A 19,893-nucleotide genomic window follows, 5' to 3' on the forward strand; every position below is an offset into this window, starting at 1 on the left:
GCCTTTGAGTATGAGCTTTAGGGAAAAAATTCGACATGAGTTGGTGGGCTGTGGAGGAACCACCAATCCAAGCCTGCTATAGGTTTCCATATACGGATTGACCCTTTGCCCCCCGCCTTTGTGATTCTCGCCATGTACAAACGCTTTTTCACCCTCAGGTCAGATGATCAGCTGCTCCTGGTGGAGCCAAAAATCAGGCTCAAGCTTTTTTCAGTGGCAGCTCCTAAATCAAAGGTGTCAAACACATTTCAGTTCTGGGACCGAAGCCCGATTTCATCTAAAGTAAGCCAGACAAGTAAAATATTTGTCCCATAATAAGCTTTAAAAGATTTATACAGTATAAGTAAAAAAATATTTTTTATCTTTTTGCAGAAAAGCTAACAATTACAACCAGAAACTAATTACAACAATCTCAACATAAAGACAATTTTAATGATATCTTCTGGTGCAAAATAATGTAAAATGTCAAAAAAAAAACTCTTTTAACTGTTGCATTATTCATGTTTTTACAAACTCACCACAGCAGTATGGCTTTGAAGCTCATTTGATAGTAATGACGTTGTCTATATATAGTTTTATGTCTTAAATCTGCATTTAAAGTGCTGATATTTCTGTGATTTCTACTTGTTTTTATATTATTTCTAATGCATATATTTTTATTGGTCTTAAAGGTGTTTCAGTAGCATTGCTTTCTTTTTTGTGCATAACATTTTGGCTCCCTGCAGTTCTGTTACAGTGCTTTATAAAAAAAAAAGATGAATTGGGTTGGTTTGGATTAGATTGGATAATTGCTTAGTGGTTCCCAACCTGTGGTTCTGGACCAAACTGAGGTGAGGCACTAGAGATCCCAGGCAGCTGAGAGATTGTGATAATTAGTTTTGCACGTGTCAAAGAAAAGCATGTTGAAACAATTTCTGGAATCAAGAGCAAACCGGGGATCACTTTCATTGTTGAGGCTTCTAGGCTTCTGTATGTTGGTTAAAGTGGATGCGTCTACCAGCATTTGGAAAAATCAAAGAAATATTTCTTTTAATATTTTCCGACTCTGGAGGGGTTTGTAATAGCTGATAGTAAAATATATGTATTGGGCAACCATGGTCAATAGCAGAGACACTTTGATTTTCTATAGACTCTTAATCTATAACTTTATATACGATTACAGATCATCTGAGGGCCTCACAGACTGTTCAATCTTTAAAAAAAGGGACCTTTATGTTTCACAATTCTGTTAGCTATAGCTCTAGTTTTATTGTTGTTGTAACTGTTTTATATTATTGGCTTTTGCTTTATATTGTTGCTTGCAGCACTTTGATTCACAAATGTAAATTGCACGACAAATAAAATACATTTTTAATATTATTGTACTCTTGTTTAAAAGTCTTTTTAAGATTGTGAAAACGTTCCTTAATTTTCAGACGGTAACAGGGAGGTCTGTTTGTGACAGAGACTCTTTTAGTGTTTATTAGGATCAACATAATGTTAACTATATTGAGGTGTGTGTGATGGAGCATACCATGCGTTAATTGATCCTCCCTCACTCTTTATAGAATTCTAAGTGAGCATTTGCTGCACATGAATGGGGACGTGTGTAAGACTCATCTTGATCATTTGAATACGATTTTCTTCTCAATGGATTTCATATGTGTTGTGTTGGTTTTGATGGTAAGATGTCAGAAAGATTGTGACGATAGATCCAGAGGGGAGTGGCTGATCATATAAAAGCCTGTGGTCTCCATGTCTCTCTGTGTGAGTGAGACTGAGGGTGGCAAATCAGAGACACAACCCGACAAGGACTGGAGCCTTGCCATGTATCGCTGTATTGATTTATTAGTTCTGTTGTTACTCTGAACACTCGACCGCTTTGATTTTTCCAGTTTCGTAAATAGAAGCACATCAACGGTTTGCCACTTAAGCCATCTATACGTTGTCTTTTAAACCTTCTGTTTGTGAAAGAGACTCTTTCTGTGTTTATTAGGATCAACATAAAGTGAAACAACAGACTATTGCTTAGTTACTGACTGATCATTGACGAGAGCTTTGACATCTTTTAAAAACTGACGGCAAGGTGCTAACCCACTGTTATGTGTGGCCTCTTCTGTCCCTGTGCACGCAGGCAGGCGCACACGCACGCACACACACACACACACACACACACACACACACACACACACACACACACACACACACACACGAACAAACGAAAGAGAAGTCATATCTGGTGTCAGTCAGCCACTCCCTCCCAACTCTGCCTCAACGTGTTCTGTAATAACTAACCAGCTGCTGCTGCGGTGTGTGTGTGTGTGTGTGTGTGTGTGTGTGTGTGTGTGTGTGTGTGTGTGTGTGTGTGTGTGTGTGTGTGTGTGTGTGTGTGTGTGTGTGTGTGTGTGTGTGTGTGTGTGTGTGTGTGTGTGTGTGTGTGTGTGTGTGTGTGTGTGTGTGTGTGTGTGTGTGTGTGTGTACTCCTCAGGTTCCCCTCCCACCATACACACTGTACTCTGGACCTCTGAACACCAACAACACACGCAGACGCACACACAAGACCTCACGCATGGAGCGCTGCAGTTAATAGAGGATTTGCACTTCAGGTAGGAACTCATGTAATGTTAGTCATCTTCACTTTGTGTGCTGTAGATGTTCATGTTTCAGTGAATTGTGCTCTTGGAAACTCGGTGAAATCACTGGTGCTCCTCATTTTTAAACTCAAGGATCTAAGAGTAGTCTTAATGATTGAATACTTTCAGCAAGTTGTTCCTTTGTTTACCACGTGTGTTGACACTAAATTTCCAATCAAAGTTGCGCACTGATGACGATGTGTAGGCTCAGATACTATTTCATAACTTATAGCTGATCAACATTTGTAAACCCAGCAGTAATTGCCTTGATTCACACTGGAAAAGTCAACTGGGGATACGGACCTACACGATCTGGAGCTTGAGAAAGAGAAAGTACCACATACAGAGGGCAGACTGACAGTCAGAAAGGAGTGGAGGCTCAGTGGGGGTGGTTTGTAGACAGCCAGCCGAAAGGGGAGGAGCAGGGTGTGTCAGTGTGTACCTTGGCTTTTTTCCCTCTGGCCAACTTTTTCATGATGACAGCTGACAATGAGGGAAAAGAGAAGCATGGATTTTGCTGTACGACATCGGAGCAGCTTCTGTTCACGCTCCAGACAGAATTACAAACACCTGACATGGGATGAGGTGGAAATGTTTCAGTGGTTAAAGGGGAAGTCGCTGTGATTCACAGTTATATAAGAGTTGTTCAACTATTCCTAAAGAGAAGAAAAATAAGGCCATCTGGAATAGTGGCTGGAAATCTCATCACTGACATGCTTGTTCTGTCCATGCAAACTCTGTGAGGGACTCGTGGAAGGTATACCTCACATTTTAACCAAAGCTGTACAACAGGATAGTCAATTATGATGTAAATGAGGTCCGGGTGGAAAGATAAAGTCCTGCAGCATCGTTATGATCTCTAAATCACAAGTGATTTCTATTTATTGAAGCTGCATTGTCATTGAATCAACATCTGCGATGTTTAAAATCGATAACTCAGATTAAACATCTAAATTAAAAAAACAAAAACAAAACAATGCCTCATTCAGGATATGTAAAATATTATAGATTACTTTTTCACATATGTGATACATTATGTGAAGTAGTTTAATTACTAGTGTGAGCAGTTTAATTAGGTTAATATTGTTCCCTTTACAATATGAAGAGATGCAGACGTTTTTAAATATAGTCACTTGACTAATGAAGGGGTGTTTTCAACACACACGCACGCACACACACACACACACACACAGACACACACACACACACACACACACACACACACACACACACACACACACACGCACACACACACACACACCCAAACAGATTGGCTCTGGGGGATATCTTAAAATCTTCAAGTCAAGACTTGAAAGACACGTTTGGTGTTCTGGCACGACAACACTACAAAGATGTGAAAAGTTAAGACATGAAATAGTTTCAATGAAAAAACAACTCATAGCCTTTGTACGTTCCAAGTAATACTGCAAAACTACAGACACATGCACATTTTGAATGGGTCCATGAATTCAATCTGTATCCAGTAGACTGACTTGTCTTGAATAAAATAAAAGCTTTTAAATCACTGATCTCTGTGACAATTAAAAGTTCTATTGTATTCATGATCATGCATTTTCCATTGTATAGTATCTGTATTCACAGCAGATTTTTCTGATGAAATAAAGTAGACTATATATAAAATAAATATTTTTTTTTTCCTTTAAAACAGATGGAGAAAAGAAAGTCGTCAAATGGTGGTGTATTCAGTAGCAGCCAATCATTTAAAAACTACATATTTAATTAAAATGAGCTCGCACTAAGATAAATTAACAAAAGAGGCTTTTCAGAATTACAACTTTATTTATTTATTCATTTTGACATAAAATAAGTAAATCAATTGTGTTTTAATGCTGCCTGATGCACAAAAGTGACCTGTCCCTCCCACAATGCTGAATACTTTACATTTTTCACTTATTCACTGCGAGCTTCAACAAGCTCAGTGAAACACATTATGACAGTCAATCACAGAAACACCAAAAGAGGAAAGAAAAACAAGAGAAAGAACCGGCGTGGACCGTCCAGCTGAGCCTGTAGATGCAGTCCCACTGCCTCAGTGTCTCTCGGTGAATAAACAAACTCTCGGGTCTACGCTGTCATCACTGGTTTCTGGGTGGAGCACTGTTATTAAATCTCTTAGAGACAAAAATTGGAAAGTGAAAGAGTGCCAGCATGACCAGAGGGACAAAGAGAGGGAGCGAGGGAGAGATAAATATAACACAAAACCTTCAGAGAGAGCGCGCGAGAGAGAGAGACAGAGAGAGAGAGAGAGAGACAGAGACGCTGGAAAGAGATATTTAAAGCACAGAAAGAAGAAAGAGCCAGAGACAAAGAGGAGAGCTTGGATTTGCAATGTTAAAGGAGGTAGGACTAATTATTTGGTTATTTTTGGGAGGCCTGGCACCATGTGATTTGCATTTTCCGTGTCACAACTTTGGCTTCTATTGGAGAGCCACAGCGACGGTGGCACGTAGACTGAGCTATAATTCAACAAGTCAGCAACCGTGAAGAAGTTTGTTTTTCTTGTTGTCTTTGTAGTAGCTGTCAGGAGATGAATGAATCGGCTCTGCTTCCTGTGATCCAGGCTGGGGATGGGAGGGCTCTGTCCAGGTGAGTTTCTCTATAAGGAAGCTCAAACTTTGCTGCCATATGTGTTACAAGCAGTGTTTTATTTTATATTTTTATTTTCAAAAAACGTTTTTTCTCTCTCTTTTCGTTTGATTTCAGAGCTGAGTTTCTCTCACTGTTCAGTACCTACAATTGCTTTCTAAAGGACCAGACTCAGCTGCACCTCAGTTATACACAGGTATGGTTTCACGAAAAATCCTTTTACATGAGTAGTTTGAACGCTCTTACTCCTATTAAATGACTGTAGTTGGCTTTTGTGGTCATGCACCTTATGCACTGATGCTGGTGTGTACAAGTTTTGTTTCTGAAGCTATATGGCCCAGCTGAAGTGGCTCCTCTCGCCTTTCACAAAGTCATGTTCATTATGCCTATCTTTCAAATATATGTGAAATTTACAAAGGACTCTCATCTCATAGTTCGAGGTGACAGACTTTGAAGCCAGATAGAGAATAGAATAGAATAGAATAGAATAGAATAGAATGTTACATTCCATAAATGTATATGTAGTGTATATGCTTAAAAGAATAAATATATAAGTTCATGTGTTTTCTCTATTTTGAAGGGGGCTTTCTTTTGTGGCTCCATATTAATAGCTATTTCGACTACACAGGTTTTGAACTGCTATTCTAATGGGATGCCATTGGTGCCCTCTAGTGGGTGTGGGAAGTATGACAAGAGCAATGTAAAAAGAAAATCAAAGGTGAACGTAAACAGATAGAAGGCGTTCCATGTTATGGAACGAAGAACTGTACATAGACCGGAGTTGAAATCCTTTTTATTGTGGTTATTATGACACAGACAATATAGAGAGAAAGCTGGAAAAAAGGTATGTTTTTGATTGAAGCATGGATTAATTTGTCAAGCAACATATTTATGGGATTTCTGAAACATGTTGGAGTTATATCATCTTGTATTTGACCTATAACCAAAACTGTGAGGGCCCCAGTGTTGACACTGATTTCATTCATAAAATGAGACGATTCTTATTTCATCTCTAATTTTTTATATGTATACTAAATATATTTGAACTGGATATCCAACAAACATCCAATACACCTATCTTCCCAATGTATGATACCACAGATTTTCAAATAGTTTTTATTACGTGAATAATTTGTACTCTCTTCCAGTCACCCTTTTAAGATACTTGCTGACTTTGAGTATTAATGGTGATCAATCTCCTATTCATTAGCTTTTTTTCCTGGTTAAAAATGAATTTAGTTTCTTTGACAGTGTCGTTACTGCAATTATACACCGTGCAGGTGTGTGTGGGGGTGTGTCTCTGTAACAGGGGGCAGATGGAGAGGTGGTGGTGGAGGGTTTCCTCAACATCTCCTGGGGAGTGCGGAGGCCCATCAGGCTGAAAATACAGGACGACCACCAGATCCTTCCCTTTGTTCCTCCAATCTCACCCGACCCCATCAGCCCAGTCGGTCTCATGGGAAACAAAAGGTTGGTTTTTTTCTTATGTCTGAACGAGTGACGCTTCTCAGCGGTGAGGTCGGAGGGACTTTTCTCACGAGTTTGTTCATCCTCCCTGAGCTTGTGTCTCTGAATTTTATTACAAACTTCTAAATGGCCTCATCTACCAAGCTCGAGACCAGTGGAGGAAGTTCTGCTGGTCATCTAAAGCTCCTATTTGGCAGTAGGGAGTACCATTAAAGTTCCAACACTTATTCCAAACGCATTTTGGTGAATCACATCTTGAGATGTTTGTCACAACCGGCAATGGAATAATGGCCAATAGCGTAATAACTTTATAATAACGTAATAAAATAGTAGCCTTTTTTTTTAATAACCATGATAGAAAGATAGTTGCACAGTATGTCTCCTCCAATAAAGAATATTATGATTATCCAATCATCTATGTCTATTTTTGATAAGCAACCTGCACAATAACTGTGACCCCCCCCCCCCCCCCCCAAAAAAAAAACAACACAGCCCTGTTTATATATCATTACACGATTGGCTTCAGTTATCACATTTTGAACTCACTGGTCCTTAAGTAATGCTTGCATAATTGTTATTATTACACTATTAAAGTTATAAATAGTGTAATATACTAAAGTTATTATGTTTTTGGCCATTAGGTCACCCAGTGTGAACTGAACTCAGACTGTGTATAACTAAGAAATAGCAGATATAGCAGATAAATGGCTGAACTCCACCACGAATAGGGATTTTTTTTTTGCTGGATGGTGGCTGAGAATTTTGTCCTAAAAATGCCAGATCTGCTGACTTTGCTGTGGCTTTGTTTGCGCAGGGGGATGTCACGATGGGGAGAATGCGTTGACCTGCACCAGATAGATGAGATGGCTGAGACGGCAGCAGAAATTCCAGCCAAGCACACTTTACCAGGTTGATTTTAATATCCTACAATATCTCTCGCATGATAGATGAATTGAATGTGAGGGTTTCTTTTTGTTTTTCTGTTGCACAAATCTAAAGTTGAATACGAGACATTTGTTCTGTGTCCTTCCACCATCCAAAGCCTCACCTGTGTATGAGACTGCCACCCTGCGACCAATGAGGAGTAAAAACCTCGATCTCGAGCTGGAGTCCAACCTCTTCCGCTGTATGAGCGACGCCTCCCTGGTCAAGAGGAGGAGAGGCAGAGGGAAGTCGGCAGCTCAGAGGGAGAAAGAGAGGCAGCATCGCTTCTCCATCAACGGGCACTTCTATAACTACAAAGCAAGTTTCAGCACAATCTTCAACCAGTACACTTCGCTCAGTCATCCCGCTGTGGGTCATTGACCTCCTGTTCTCTTCTACAGACTTCTATTTTCACACCGTCGTTCGGTACTCCGACCAAAGTTCGTACCTCCAGCAGAATGACCACAAACCAAGTCATCGAGCAGCTGCTACACAAGTTCAAGGTGAGCTGGAGAGCGACAAATTGAACACCATCATCTCAAAAGCCCCCGACTGAAAAACGTGTAACAGGAGATATTTGCATCCCACAGATAGAGAACGATCCTCAGGAGTTTGCTCTGTACTGTGTTCACCAGAGTGGAGGTAGAGGTCGGCCTGTTGAACAGGAAGAATAGTAATGAAGTGAAAAGTCTTCATCACTGACGTGTGTGTGTGTGTGTGTGTGTGTGTGTGTGTGTGTGTGTGTGTGTGTGTGTGTGTGTGTGTGTGTGTGTGTGTGTGTGTGTGTGTGTGTGTGTGTGTGTGTGTGTGTGTGTGTGTGTGTGTGTGTGTGTGTGTGTGTGTGTGTGTGTGTGTGTGTGTGTGAACATGTTTCTGTCCAGAAAAGAGGAAGCTGAGTGACAGGGACCAACCGCTGTGGGAACGCATCCTTCAGGGACCATCGGATGACATCATGAAGATCTTTTTGATGGACATGGATGAGGAGGAAGTCAGCAACGACGTGAGCGTTTGAACACGTTTTCCTGATCTAGATTGTGCCTCGAGTGGGAGAGTGGAATGTCTTCTAATCTGAATCTTGGCGGTCCAGGCCCCCATCTCACTCTGTCCATAAGTCAAACAAGACACACAACTCCCAAATTGTTTTTAATCACAGTTGCATGGCTGCTATATGGTGAACTGCTCGAGACTTGGAGACCGAAGCACTGAAAACACGCCACATATCAGTTATTTCACATTTTTTTCTTTAGTACATGGTCCCATACGTGTTCATCCACAGTTTTGATGCTTTCAGTGAGAATCTACAATGTGAATAGCCAAGAAAATAATATAATGTTAAAACTTTGAATGAGAAGGTGTGTCCAAACTTTTGACGAGTAGTGTATATCTTGACAGGTTATAAGTGGACGCAAAGGCCTGTTTACTTGCATTTCATCTGTAATTAGAATAATCATCAAGATAAAAAATTATGTATAATTATACAGATTCCTAGTTTCATTTCCTTAATAAACAGTGGTGCAGCGGGGGGAAATACAACATATTAAACTAACTGAAAACTTATTAAACCCTTATTTTTATTCAGATTGTTCATCAACGTGTCATAACAGGAAGATTTACATGACTTCACGCCAAATACGTTAAAAAAAAAGTAATTTGTTACCTCTTGCTCATCTAATGTCTTTATCCGTTTCTTTTCCCCCGCTCCCTCTTTCAGGTAGCTCAGTATCTGAACCTGGAGCTTCCCATCCTGGAACAGGTTCTACTGAAACTGACAGAGGAGGAGAACTTGGAGATACAAAGGGTCATTAGCAAGTAAGTGCACCATCTTTTTCTTTCTGGATACCAGTCATGTAATTGCATTTATCTGAAAGCGAAGCAGTCGCTGCAGCCTGAATAGGAAATGTTTAATGTTTATGTACAGAGAAAACACTGCGATAGCATAGACGTGAGTTCTGATGCTACAAACTTGTTGAAATCAATAGAAATGTAATATCTATGTCATATATTCCTTTAATCAATTATTTGTCATTTTATTTTGTGATAAATGACACAAAGGAGTTTTTTGCACGTTTTGTTTTTATCATATTTCTTCTCAACCTTTTTTTCCATGTCCATTGCATAAATATCTTTAGTGTTTTGTTACTGAATGAGAGTAAACATTTGTTAGTCTGATGTCTCTCAATCAGATTATTCTGTAAGGACTACCTCCTGAATAAAGTTTATCAACTATAATAAATCAATTTCCACACATTTTACTCCCTACATTGTCATGAGAGTTAAGTCACTTTAATTCAGTCTTTTAAAGGCTACATTTATCTATTGAAATACTTTAATATACTCTTTTTCACACAGATATATCTCCTTTTGTAAGTGATTTGGTCACGTCTCACGTCAAAACAAAACAATGCAGTAACACTTTTAGGCCACAAGATGGTGCCAAAGATTTCAAAAACCTTTAGTGGATTTTCTGCTTCGCCGTTGTGACCTCATAAAATAATTTCTTGTGTGTTCAGGTACCAGCAGCAGCACAAAGTCCTGTCCAGGAAGCTGAACTGTAAGATCTCCCCTCACATTGAGACCAGTGTCTGACGAAAGTTCACCGGGACATCGAAGCTTTAACAATGCACAATTATCACTCAAGAACTCTGTAGAGTTTGATTATTCCTTAATTCTTCTTTCTAAGCATAACTTCTCCACCTGCCTTATACAACTCATCCATCTGGTGGACATTGGTACCTATGAGCCTGGACATCATTACTGCATGAAATCCAACCAAAACTGTACTTCTACTTCTTGAAATAGTCTTACCAACTTTGTTTTTCCGCTGTATGACATTTTAGTTCTATTTTTTTACAATTGTGAGACAATGTTATCACTTTCTGTCTTTCTGAATAAATGCTGGGTCCACTCTCACAAGAAGTTCCTTTACTCTTTCCAGTGTGAGATTTAAAAAAAACACAAAAAGGGGGGGGGGGGGGGGGGGGATAGGAAAAAGACAAAGAACAAGAAAAACATTGGGAATCTAATTTAGTGAGAAAACACTCCCAGCCCAGATCTGAACAAAAGACTCCCTGTTTGGGACATTAAACACGAAGCTTACATGCTGCTGAGGCTTGGATTTTGTTCATACTTGTGGGAATGGTCTGATTAAATCAAACAATAGCTCAAGCTTAACCACACAGTCCTACCTACTGTTGTTGAGTGAATGCTGCTGTCCTTAGCCCTCGATCACACCAGAGAAGTGAATTGGAAAACGTATGCCTGAACACAGCGGAGACCTAAGAAGGTGTCAGAATGTCTGCGTCATTGCAACAGATTGTAACTGATGAGCACAGTGAACGAAACCCCTGCTGCTTTTGTCCCATTTGTCCAATTCTTGGCTGTATGAATACCGACACAATCATTACTCGTGTACTGATGTGCCTTAATTTATCTTATAAAGCAACATGGTTAGTTGGATTAAGTTACATTTGATTGATTGCCTTGGGAAATAATTAATTTGCCTTTAACCCACCTTCAATAATTTAACCTTAACCAGGCCTCACTCATTCATCCACAGTGGTAACCAGTCACCAGGCGGATCCAAACCTTTGAACTGCTAATTGTTCTGGTTGGTGGAGATTAACACGCGTAGATTATGAGTTCTGTTTGCACCAACGCTGTCCAATCCTGGTTCTGGTCCTGCATGCTTTACCTCCACCTGCTTCAGAACCCTTAAATGTTTGCAGAATCAAGAAACTCTTCAGGAAGCTACTCATTTCAGTCAAGTATGTGGAAACCAAGATTATTATTCTGAGAAGTGCGTTAAGTCGCAATCCACTCCACAAAGAAAAATCAAACATGTATCAACTGAGTGTGAAAGAGTCTTGTTTCATTTCACTGAGCAAAGCACAAGGACGAGGTGTGGCAGACATTATGACTGTCATCACAATGTTTTTCAACTGTTAGTTTAAATCTTTGATCCTTTCAACTCAGTTTACAGCACTTATACAACAGTCCTAGAGTTATTTATTTATTTTTTTTTATTTTTTTTTATTTTTTAGAAATTACATAGTGAATGTAGCCATGGTGTGTATACAGTCTAAATCATTCTGTGTAAATTTGGAGATATATAATAACCCACGTTTTACAGAGTAAGCAGAATAAAAATATTTATTCTCCCCATGTTCGTTAGAGGTTGGATGGGTGTATGTGAGAGAGAGAGAGAGAGAGAGAGAGAAACAGGAAAGTGCTTACAAGTGGAAAACGCTGCAATCCAGTTAAATAATGATGCAGTGTGGAGTGAGTAGAGCTGTTAAGTGGCACAGATTTCATAGTGGCTTGCCAGGCCACCAGACGGCCTCATATTACCAGGGAATGAGTCTAATTTTCCCCTCTGACGTGACGAGTGACTAATTGTGAATAAACGGTATCAGGCTGCTTTATTGTGAAGGATGGAGTTTCCATGCGACGCCCAGCAAGCATCCAAAACTGACAGTCCTCTCCGGAGGGGGAAAAAAAAACGTCTGGACCTCAGTGGCACCGCATTGCTCCTGTATTATGAAAGAGATCCACAGATGGTGGGTGGATGATTCCTAACTTTAAGAGGAGAGTTAAGATCCGTGCCAGCGTACAGACAAACACTTCCACAAGCCATTTCTTCCCGTCAACTGAGCTTTAGAATAAATAAAAAAGTTTCATGTTTGATTGAAGATCTGTTGAATGAAATGGAGTTGGTTTTTAATCATCTAGTTGTAGCTCATGCTGACTTCAGATGTACATTTAGTAGTTTACAGGGCAATGGAGTGGAATGTTTAAAGATGTTTTATAATACATTGAAAATTACCTAAAAAATTATTAAAATGATTGAAACTATCTATTTAAGGTACGCTTAAAATGAGCTGTTTTGATATAGAAACATAATGAGTGGGTAAAGAATTAAAGATACCTATTCATTTTCTTAGGATTATATCTGAAATAGTCTTAATCAACTGATATAGCATCTATTTTGGCTGTTGCATTTTTACAGAGCCTGCCTTGGCAGGTTTTTGCAACTTGCTCCATATATGAGTTTTCAGACGCCTTTCCTGCTGCGACCGGGGTTCAAACACGCTGAACATCAAAACTTAGCCTGATGCAACGGGGAATTCAACATGAAACCTGAAACAATCGATGCAGTGTGACAAATATATTGTGACTGAATGAATTGTGCAGTAGAAACACATTTTGGAATGATTAATTACATGTTGTTTGTACTTGTCTTGTAGTTCCAGTATGTAATACAGGATATTGCAGTGCATCAGTGTAGCGACCAGCTGAAATCTGAAACACGCTACAGTGATGCTTTTGTACCTTTCAAGAAATAAGGATATAACTTACATCCAAGATGTTGAGTTAAGATCATAAATCATTCGGTGGTAGTCAAGCAATCAGCTGGTTTGCTCAATAGTTAAGTCACACTAATTGATGATTGATTTTTTTTAAACCTGTATTCACATATATAGATTGTAACATCAAGACAACACCACTTCAAAACCACAATAACCCCAAAAAACACGATGTTACCGAACGTCTCTTCTTGTGTTTTTTTCTGATTTTATTGCAATTATTTTATTTGCTCCAATCCAAAGCATATATATCCATCATGTGCAACATATTTAAATCATTTGTGAAACATAAAAAAAGTATGTAAAAAAAAAATAAAAAAAGTGAGGGGGGTAATCAAAGCTACAAAGCTATAAAAACATCAAACTTTTTTTTTTTTTTTTTTTTAAATTTAAGCCTCCTCAACCTGTTTCTTGCACTTGTGTTTCTCCACCTCATGTTTGTTGGTGCGTGGGTCGAAAGCCACTCTGAAGTGGCACTTCATGTGCTGCGAAAAGAGGGAGAAAACATCAACAGTCAAATATCAAAGTAGAGAGAAAAAGGTCATTTCAGTTCAGATTTATGAAACTATAGATGCTAACTGCTTATTCTTCTGTTTTTTTATCCATACATATGGTTTGTTAAGGCCATATGATCATAGTTTTGATCGTAATTTAGGGTTATAATAAATGCTAAGCTCATCCTCAGCGTTATCACATTAAATCCATATAACTAGTATAACATTATCCAGATTAGGTGCAAATGAGTAGAACCTGTTAGAGTTAAAGGTGGAACTCCTTACATTGAAATCTTTGACATTCACCCTTTTCTTTTGAAGGGTGTGATGACGTTGCACCAGAATATAAAAGCTCTCCAAACCCCTGAAGCTCTAATAACTGTTGGTGTCAGTGCCTGCATTTCCCATGTAGAAAGAAATTACACTAATTTTAATTGTGTGTTGCACTTTGCTGTCAAATAAAGGGATTTTATCAATGATTACTTGGACAGATATTAGACTAAGTTATGGCAAGAGAAGTCTTGTCTACGTTTACCCTCCTCATATTTAAACCGCTGTCTTAGTGATTCAGTATTATCTGGTTCGGAAAAACAAAGTAAACCTGTTGTCATGCAAAATCCTTTGATACAGTTAGAACATTGGCAGAGAATTTGATAGAAATGAAAAGAATAGCGGAGCAAATGTCCCTGTTGGCTGCAATACTTCAGCGTTGTATTTCTGTGTAAAAAGAAAGCTGAATAAATTAATAGTGTTTCTATGAATATCTACTAACATCTAACAGCTATCAAAAGGGGACGAAAAATGGGGAGAAAGTATTATTATTATTATTATTATTATTATTATTATTATTATTATTATTATTATTATTATTATTATTATTATTATTATTATTATTATTATTATTACTAATAATAAATAATATATATTATTATATATAACATAATACAAAATTAAGGGAAAATAAATGAATACAAGTGGAAAAATAAACTCAAAACAATACATACATGTTTTGAGGAAAATGAAGTCACAAACAAGGCGATAGTCCAACCCGGTAAAGATATTGCATATTACATTTTTTAGTAGTATTGAAACTATTGAAGTCCACTTGAAGAAAAGGGGGGTATTTTTGAAATACATAACTTTTGTTGATGTTTAACATATGTTCAAATATATGTCAATAAAAGCTCAAAAGCATTATAATGGTAATAATTAAAAAAAATTATCTGATATTAGTAAGTTATAATATTTGATTTATGACATTAAAATAGATGGTAAGACAGCCTGTTACAGCAGCGAATAGATAATCTTGAACTGCTTATCAATATCATGCTATGAGTTGAAAATGAGGAAGAGATGTACCCTTTTCTTGAGACTGCAGCTGTTCAAGTCGTGGTTTTCAGATTTCAGACACTTGGTTTTAACCAAGACTGCATCAAACTTAAAGTTGATCTTGTTGGTCACCTGAAGAGAAGACCAGATCCGACAGTTAGAAGTGGCGCCGTACTGACAGGGGAAGCTCCACGTGTTTGTTTTCATTGTGAGGCGGGATTCTAACCTGCGTCTTTGTGTTTTCGACGGACGCCAGCTTGAACATCCTTTTGCTCTTGGAGTGTGTGTTGTACGTCTTCACTGCAAACTGAACTGCCTCTTGAACATCCTTGGCGTAGGGATCCGTCTCCATCCAGTTCCCCAGGTGTTGCACTTTTTCTGTGAGGAAATAAGACGCACAGGCAAAGACGTACAAGTTCAGGCCTGCATATCTGACGGTGGAAAAATAGCAATTAATTGACCTGCACCGTCAGTACTGCACTAACAGAAGTTCAGCATTGTATTAGTAAATCGCAATATAATAACCCTGACGTGTAATCCAATGTTAAGTGAATGGCAGAACTAAATGGTTCAGGCCTACAGCGTACAGACTCCACCCGGTCACTTTCATGCTTCACATCAGGGCATTACCCAAACAAGGCAGGCTGTAACACCACAACCCGGATCGGGCCGCTCTCTGCCAAACCAAGCACTGATCATCCGTCCATGGTTGCCCAAGTAAACAGAAGCAAAGTTTAAGCATCCAGTTCCAGCTTTTGTACCTCAGTGGCCCAGCCCCACAGAAGAACAATGCCATTTTATTTTGTGTGCATGCATATTGGCATTTGGTATAGAGCTACAACTTTACACGCATGGGGGGGAAAAAAATCCACTATTGTTGAAAAGAGTGTTGGAAAAATTGACTACATATGTACATGGCTATGCATGAAGATGTCTTCATTTGTTTAAATCTAATGTGTGGGACCTGAAAAAATGTTGTGGAAGGAAGTTACAAATCACTCTGTATTTATACAAGCATATTTACATGCTAACTGGGAAATGTGATGGCGGAATATTATGCATGGAATTCCATGGCATTGAAATTCACCAGTCAAGTCAAACAAAAAGCAGAGAAAATCACCCAGACACCAATGAGGAAGATCGGCCATTTTCATCGCGAGGACATTCTGAGTTTCTGGCTTTGTTTGGTCAAAACATTTTTGCCGCTCATCAAGGAGTCTCAGTTTGAGTTTCAATGAGGAGCTGATTGAGACTGTCGGTTTGTTGAAAATTGCTCAATCACCAAGAATAACCATTAAGCTCATTCAGCTTCCTGATGCGAATTTTTTGTTGATTTTTTTTTCAATATGATTCACGAAACACTGATGCCTCTGTGTCTTGTATTGTCACAAGCACTTTCGGGCAAATGGCTTATGTTGGGGGAAACTATGCGCGCTGAAAATCCAGTTTGTACTCAGACAGACATTTTTCCTTGTAGTTGAGTAGGTTTGGCAAGAATCTGACAGGTTTCGCCACATCTGAGATGAGGAAAAGGATTTGCCCTTTCCCTTCACATGCGGCATGCATAATGAGTTTTGGTACTTAATGACACAAAATGTATTATTCTTGTATTCCTAAAAAGTTTGCTCTGCCAGATGAAATAGGACTTGGGGAAGGATGACTGTGACTGACTTCTGGCCAAGAGGTCTGACTCACTCTACCCAACCAACCTGCTGTAGGCAGGCACTGTGTCGAGTCTGAAAACACAAACAAAGAACTTACAAAGACACTTCTAATACAATGGTTCCTTTCAAGCAAGAGAAATGAACTACTAACTCTATTAGCCTCCAACTGTGATATAAACACGCCACAAAAAGTAATGAAAAGGGTTATTTCTTGGATCTGAAATTGCTTCTTGGCAATATATCTGTTTATTCCCCTTTTAATGGCGCCACATTTTTATGAATTTGTAGGTTGAGGAAATAATTCACCAAATCCAGACATTGTGATTTAAAATTTTCCCAGTCATCAAAGTTAATTACGATGATCTCAACAGCTATTAGAGTCCGTGATGTTGTCCGTTGTGTGGCTCCAGCATGCAGTGACTCGCTGTGCTGCAGCAGCAGTGGAAAGTAGGAACAAAACATGGCTTGACAAATGGAAAGACGGACTATGCAGAGAACAGAGAACGCACAGCCGTGCAACAAAAGCTGTAACATTTACATACAGTATGTGTCACAGGCATGGCCGGCCACCTAGAAACTCCTGCCGATTTTCCTTTGTGCATTTTTTTGGCACTGCTTTATGTACAGTAAGATTAAATAGTAAAACAGCACAGGAAAGCAGTTATACAAAGATATTTAAAGATGGATTTAGAAAAAAATAATCTGTTTTAATGTTGTATCTAATGTTTGTTTTTTCAGATTTTTATCCTGAAAAAATGTTCGTCAGTAAATAATTGTGGAACCAGGTTTAGAGTTTAAACACTTAAACCCTTATAATATATTACTGAAAGAAATAAATACATTTTGAAAAAAATAAGCTTTCAATATTGATCTCCTTTAAAATGTCAAGTTTTCTGAATTGGTCCACAAGTATGTTGGGGTAAAAATGGGTTATATCTTTTAATAAACTCCTGTCAAATAACTTTTTTCTTTTTTTTTCTTCCAGTATGTCAGTACTTACTGGCCGTGACGGCTTCCTCCACAGGCTGATCTCCCATACCCAGATGGACAACTGACAGACATATCAGTAATGACACCGGGAGAGACATCTTCCTTTCCTTAACCACTGTCGAACTTCTCAAAAGCTGCTTTCCAAATGGAAGATAAGCAGAAGTGTCCCAATCCAAAAAGACAAAGAAAGGGAGAGACATTGAAGGTAGTTTAAAAAAAACCAAAAAAAAAAAAACAACAACAGGATATATATTCACAGATACAAATTTAAGTAAAAGGAAAGGAAGCATATATATTTACCGTTCTGTTGCTCTGAGTGGAGAAGCACCGCTCCAGGGAATGCTGATGTGAGTCACACTGAGACCGACTGTGTATAGTCAGGGAGGGAACAGCTTCAACTGTTCAGCTTTTAAAGCTCCGGTATGTTCAACAAGAGGGTGAAGACCACACCCACCCACTGCCAGCCGCTGACATCATGCATGTGAAGAGCCATGGTGTGTGAGTGTGTGTGTGTGGGTAACAGGGGGTTGGTATAGCAGTGAGTCACTGTCACTCTGCAAATTGTAACACACGGGAGAGCCCTGTTGGCTGCGAGTGCATCGGAATCATGTCCAAAGCATCAGATGTCACTTCATTCTTCTAGAAATGTCAGCGCTGCTTCGTCGCCTCTCTCTCTGATATATTACAGGCACACTTTCAACCATGTGCATATGCTCAACGTCTGGAGCGTGGTTCACAGAACTTATCTTGTTAAATATCCACAGGCTGTATTGCACCACATTCTTGTTCCTTGATGATAGTATGCGTGCAAACACATTGTGGAATTGTTGTTGTAGTGTAAATATGCACTAACAGCAGTGAACGTGACTGCCAGAGCATGTCAGCCAGTGTTTCGCCAAGTGTTTCATCATGAGGAGACGCTTCAGCTCCGTTTACATGACAACGTTTCACGCCGCTTTTGGGTTCTGGAAATGTTTCGGGTTTACACGGAAACGTTTTGAACAAGGAAACGGCAGAAATGCTGAAAACTGTCCTTTTTATGTCGGTCCACTAGTGGATGCTGTTGTTTTTTTGTAATGAGACACACACACACACACACACACACACACACACACACACACACACACACACACACACACACACACACACACACACACACACACACACACACACACACACACACACACACACACACACACACACACACACACACACACACAGAGAGAGAGAACAATATGTAATAAATATTAACAATGAAGAGTACACAGACATTCGTAAGGATAGACGAGGAAGTTGGATTATTATTCCAGGTCAACAACTCTCAACAATAAAACTACCAAGTCCCAGGAGAATATGAACTGGGAGTCATGACACTCTGAAGGCAAACTTTTTTGTTATTGTCCATCGACTCACACATGTGCAGAAGAACTCTTCAATATGGTGAAGTTGAGTTACTCCCATTTCCACGGCAATTCAAAAAGTTCCACCTCGAGAGACTTTTTCAGACGTGTGAAAGACGTGCTTTCCTCCTTGCACATGTGCAGAAGAAACATTTCCTATGGCAGTGGGGCACATGCGAATCGACAGCATTTTCAAAAAGTCGTGTTTTCCCCCGTTCCCACAGCGACAGAGTCGTAGCGTTTCTTTTTTGTTTCAAAAAGTTGCGTTTTAAGTGGCTCTGAAGTCCGATCACCATTGTCATGTGAAAAGACACTCAAAATACAATGGCAATTTTCCATTTTCATTTGAACATCCACCGCACACTGTCATGTAGATCTTATATTCTATTGTTAGACACACAGAACAGACCTCAGATCTTAACGAGAAACAGCCACTGATGGTTCCATCCAACCAATCCTATACACATATTCACCAGAAAAGGAAATCCAGTGGCTGCGATGAAGGAGGAGAGAAAAGATTAAAGTGGAGCGCCTGCATGTGCGATCAGCCTTAACTTGAGGAGCCAAAGTTTATTTAAAGTGCCATTTATACACCTTGATCTTGTAAAAGCTTCCAGGAGAGATAACAGAGCGGTCAGGCGCCACAGTGACATTCAGGCTTTTACACAAAATGTGAAGCTGCTGTAGCTTTTTTTTTTTTTTTTTTTTTTTTTTAAGGATTAATACCAAATTAGGTTCAATTTGACTTTGTTGTCTTTTCTGTAGTTTTCACCAAATTCGTGGCAAACAATTGAAGATGGTCATATCAGTTTCTTTAATTGAGTACATTGACATAATCGAATTTATAATTAAAAAAAAAAAAATAGTTAGGGTAATGGGTCGATGGAATGGATGGTATGATAATCTGTGGAGGTTAACAAACTGATTATAGAAGATATCAATCAACACCATATTTTATAGGCTAAAGTTAATATTACTTTCAATCCAGTTATATCGTTAACTAAAGATGTTTTAAGAAAATCAATATCTCAACCGCTCTCAAC

General features: G+C 39.0%; 2 protein-coding genes across 5 annotated transcripts; one reads left to right on the plus strand and one right to left on the minus strand.

Annotated features, from left to right (window-relative positions):
- Positions 1 to 2,282: 2,282 nt before the first annotated feature.
- Positions 2,283 to 10,521, plus strand: rassf6 (Ras association domain family member 6). 4 transcript variants are annotated; one of them, XM_080477246.1, is made up of 11 exons: positions 2,283 to 2,585; positions 5,148 to 5,219; positions 5,337 to 5,415; positions 6,529 to 6,689; positions 7,501 to 7,595; positions 7,729 to 7,928; positions 8,012 to 8,113; positions 8,201 to 8,258; positions 8,492 to 8,610; positions 9,322 to 9,419; positions 10,121 to 10,521. In XM_080477246.1, exons 2-11 carry the CDS (start codon positions 5,161 to 5,163, stop codon positions 10,194 to 10,196), a joined length of 1,047 nt encoding a protein of 348 aa, XP_080333372.1. In that variant the 5' UTR covers positions 2,283 to 2,585; positions 5,148 to 5,160; the 3' UTR covers positions 10,197 to 10,521. The 4 variants fall into 4 exon arrangements, with proteins under 4 accessions (XP_080333372.1, XP_080333373.1, XP_080333374.1 ...); XM_080477247.1 differs by having other exon boundaries at positions 2,286 to 2,585; positions 8,201 to 8,252; XM_080477248.1 differs by lacking the exon at positions 2,283 to 2,585 and adding an exon at positions 4,748 to 4,973 and having other exon boundaries at positions 8,201 to 8,252.
- A 2,780-nt stretch (positions 10,522 to 13,301) lies between these two features.
- LOC308117993 (cystatin-C) lies at positions 13,302 to 17,875 on the minus strand. Its single transcript, XM_080477154.1, has 5 exons — positions 17,751 to 17,875; positions 17,461 to 17,584; positions 15,023 to 15,174; positions 14,827 to 14,928; positions 13,302 to 13,458 (listed from the first exon to the last, which is right to left on the minus strand). The coding sequence occupies exons 2-5, from the start codon at positions 17,546 to 17,548 to the stop codon at positions 13,363 to 13,365; spliced, it is 438 nt and encodes a 145-aa protein (XP_080333280.1). The 5' UTR covers positions 17,549 to 17,584; positions 17,751 to 17,875; the 3' UTR covers positions 13,302 to 13,362.
- Positions 17,876 to 19,893: the final 2,018 nt, after the last annotated feature.

This window comes from Lipophrys pholis (assembly GCF_963383615.2).
Source record: "Lipophrys pholis genome assembly, chromosome: 12".
Taxonomy (NCBI): domain Eukaryota; kingdom Metazoa; phylum Chordata; class Actinopteri; order Blenniiformes; family Blenniidae; genus Lipophrys; species Lipophrys pholis.

Excerpts from the sequence above, each read along its gene's own strand:
- rassf6 (XM_080477246.1), top strand. The coding sequence starts at position 5,161 with ATGAATGAATCGGCTCTGCTTCCTGTGATCCAGGCTGGGGATGGGAGG. Across the intron at positions 8,114-8,200 it reads AGCTGCTACACAAGTTCAAG|ATAGAGAACGATCCTCAGGA; the intron begins GTGAGCTGGAGA and ends TGCATCCCACAG. Across the intron at positions 8,611-9,321 it reads AGGAGGAAGTCAGCAACGAC|GTAGCTCAGTATCTGAACCT; the intron begins GTGAGCGTTTGA and ends TCCCTCTTTCAG.
- LOC308117993 (XM_080477154.1), bottom strand. The coding sequence starts at position 17,548 with ATGTCTCTCCCGGTGTCATTACTGATATGTCTGTCAGTTGTCCATCTG. Across the intron at positions 15,175-17,460 it reads GGAGGAAGCCGTCACGGCCA|AAAAAGTGCAACACCTGGGG; the intron begins GTAAGTACTGAC and ends ATTTCCTCACAG. Across the intron at positions 13,459-14,826 it reads GCTGCAGTCTCAAGAAAAGG|CACATGAAGTGCCACTTCAG; the intron begins GTACATCTCTTC and ends CTCTTTTCGCAG.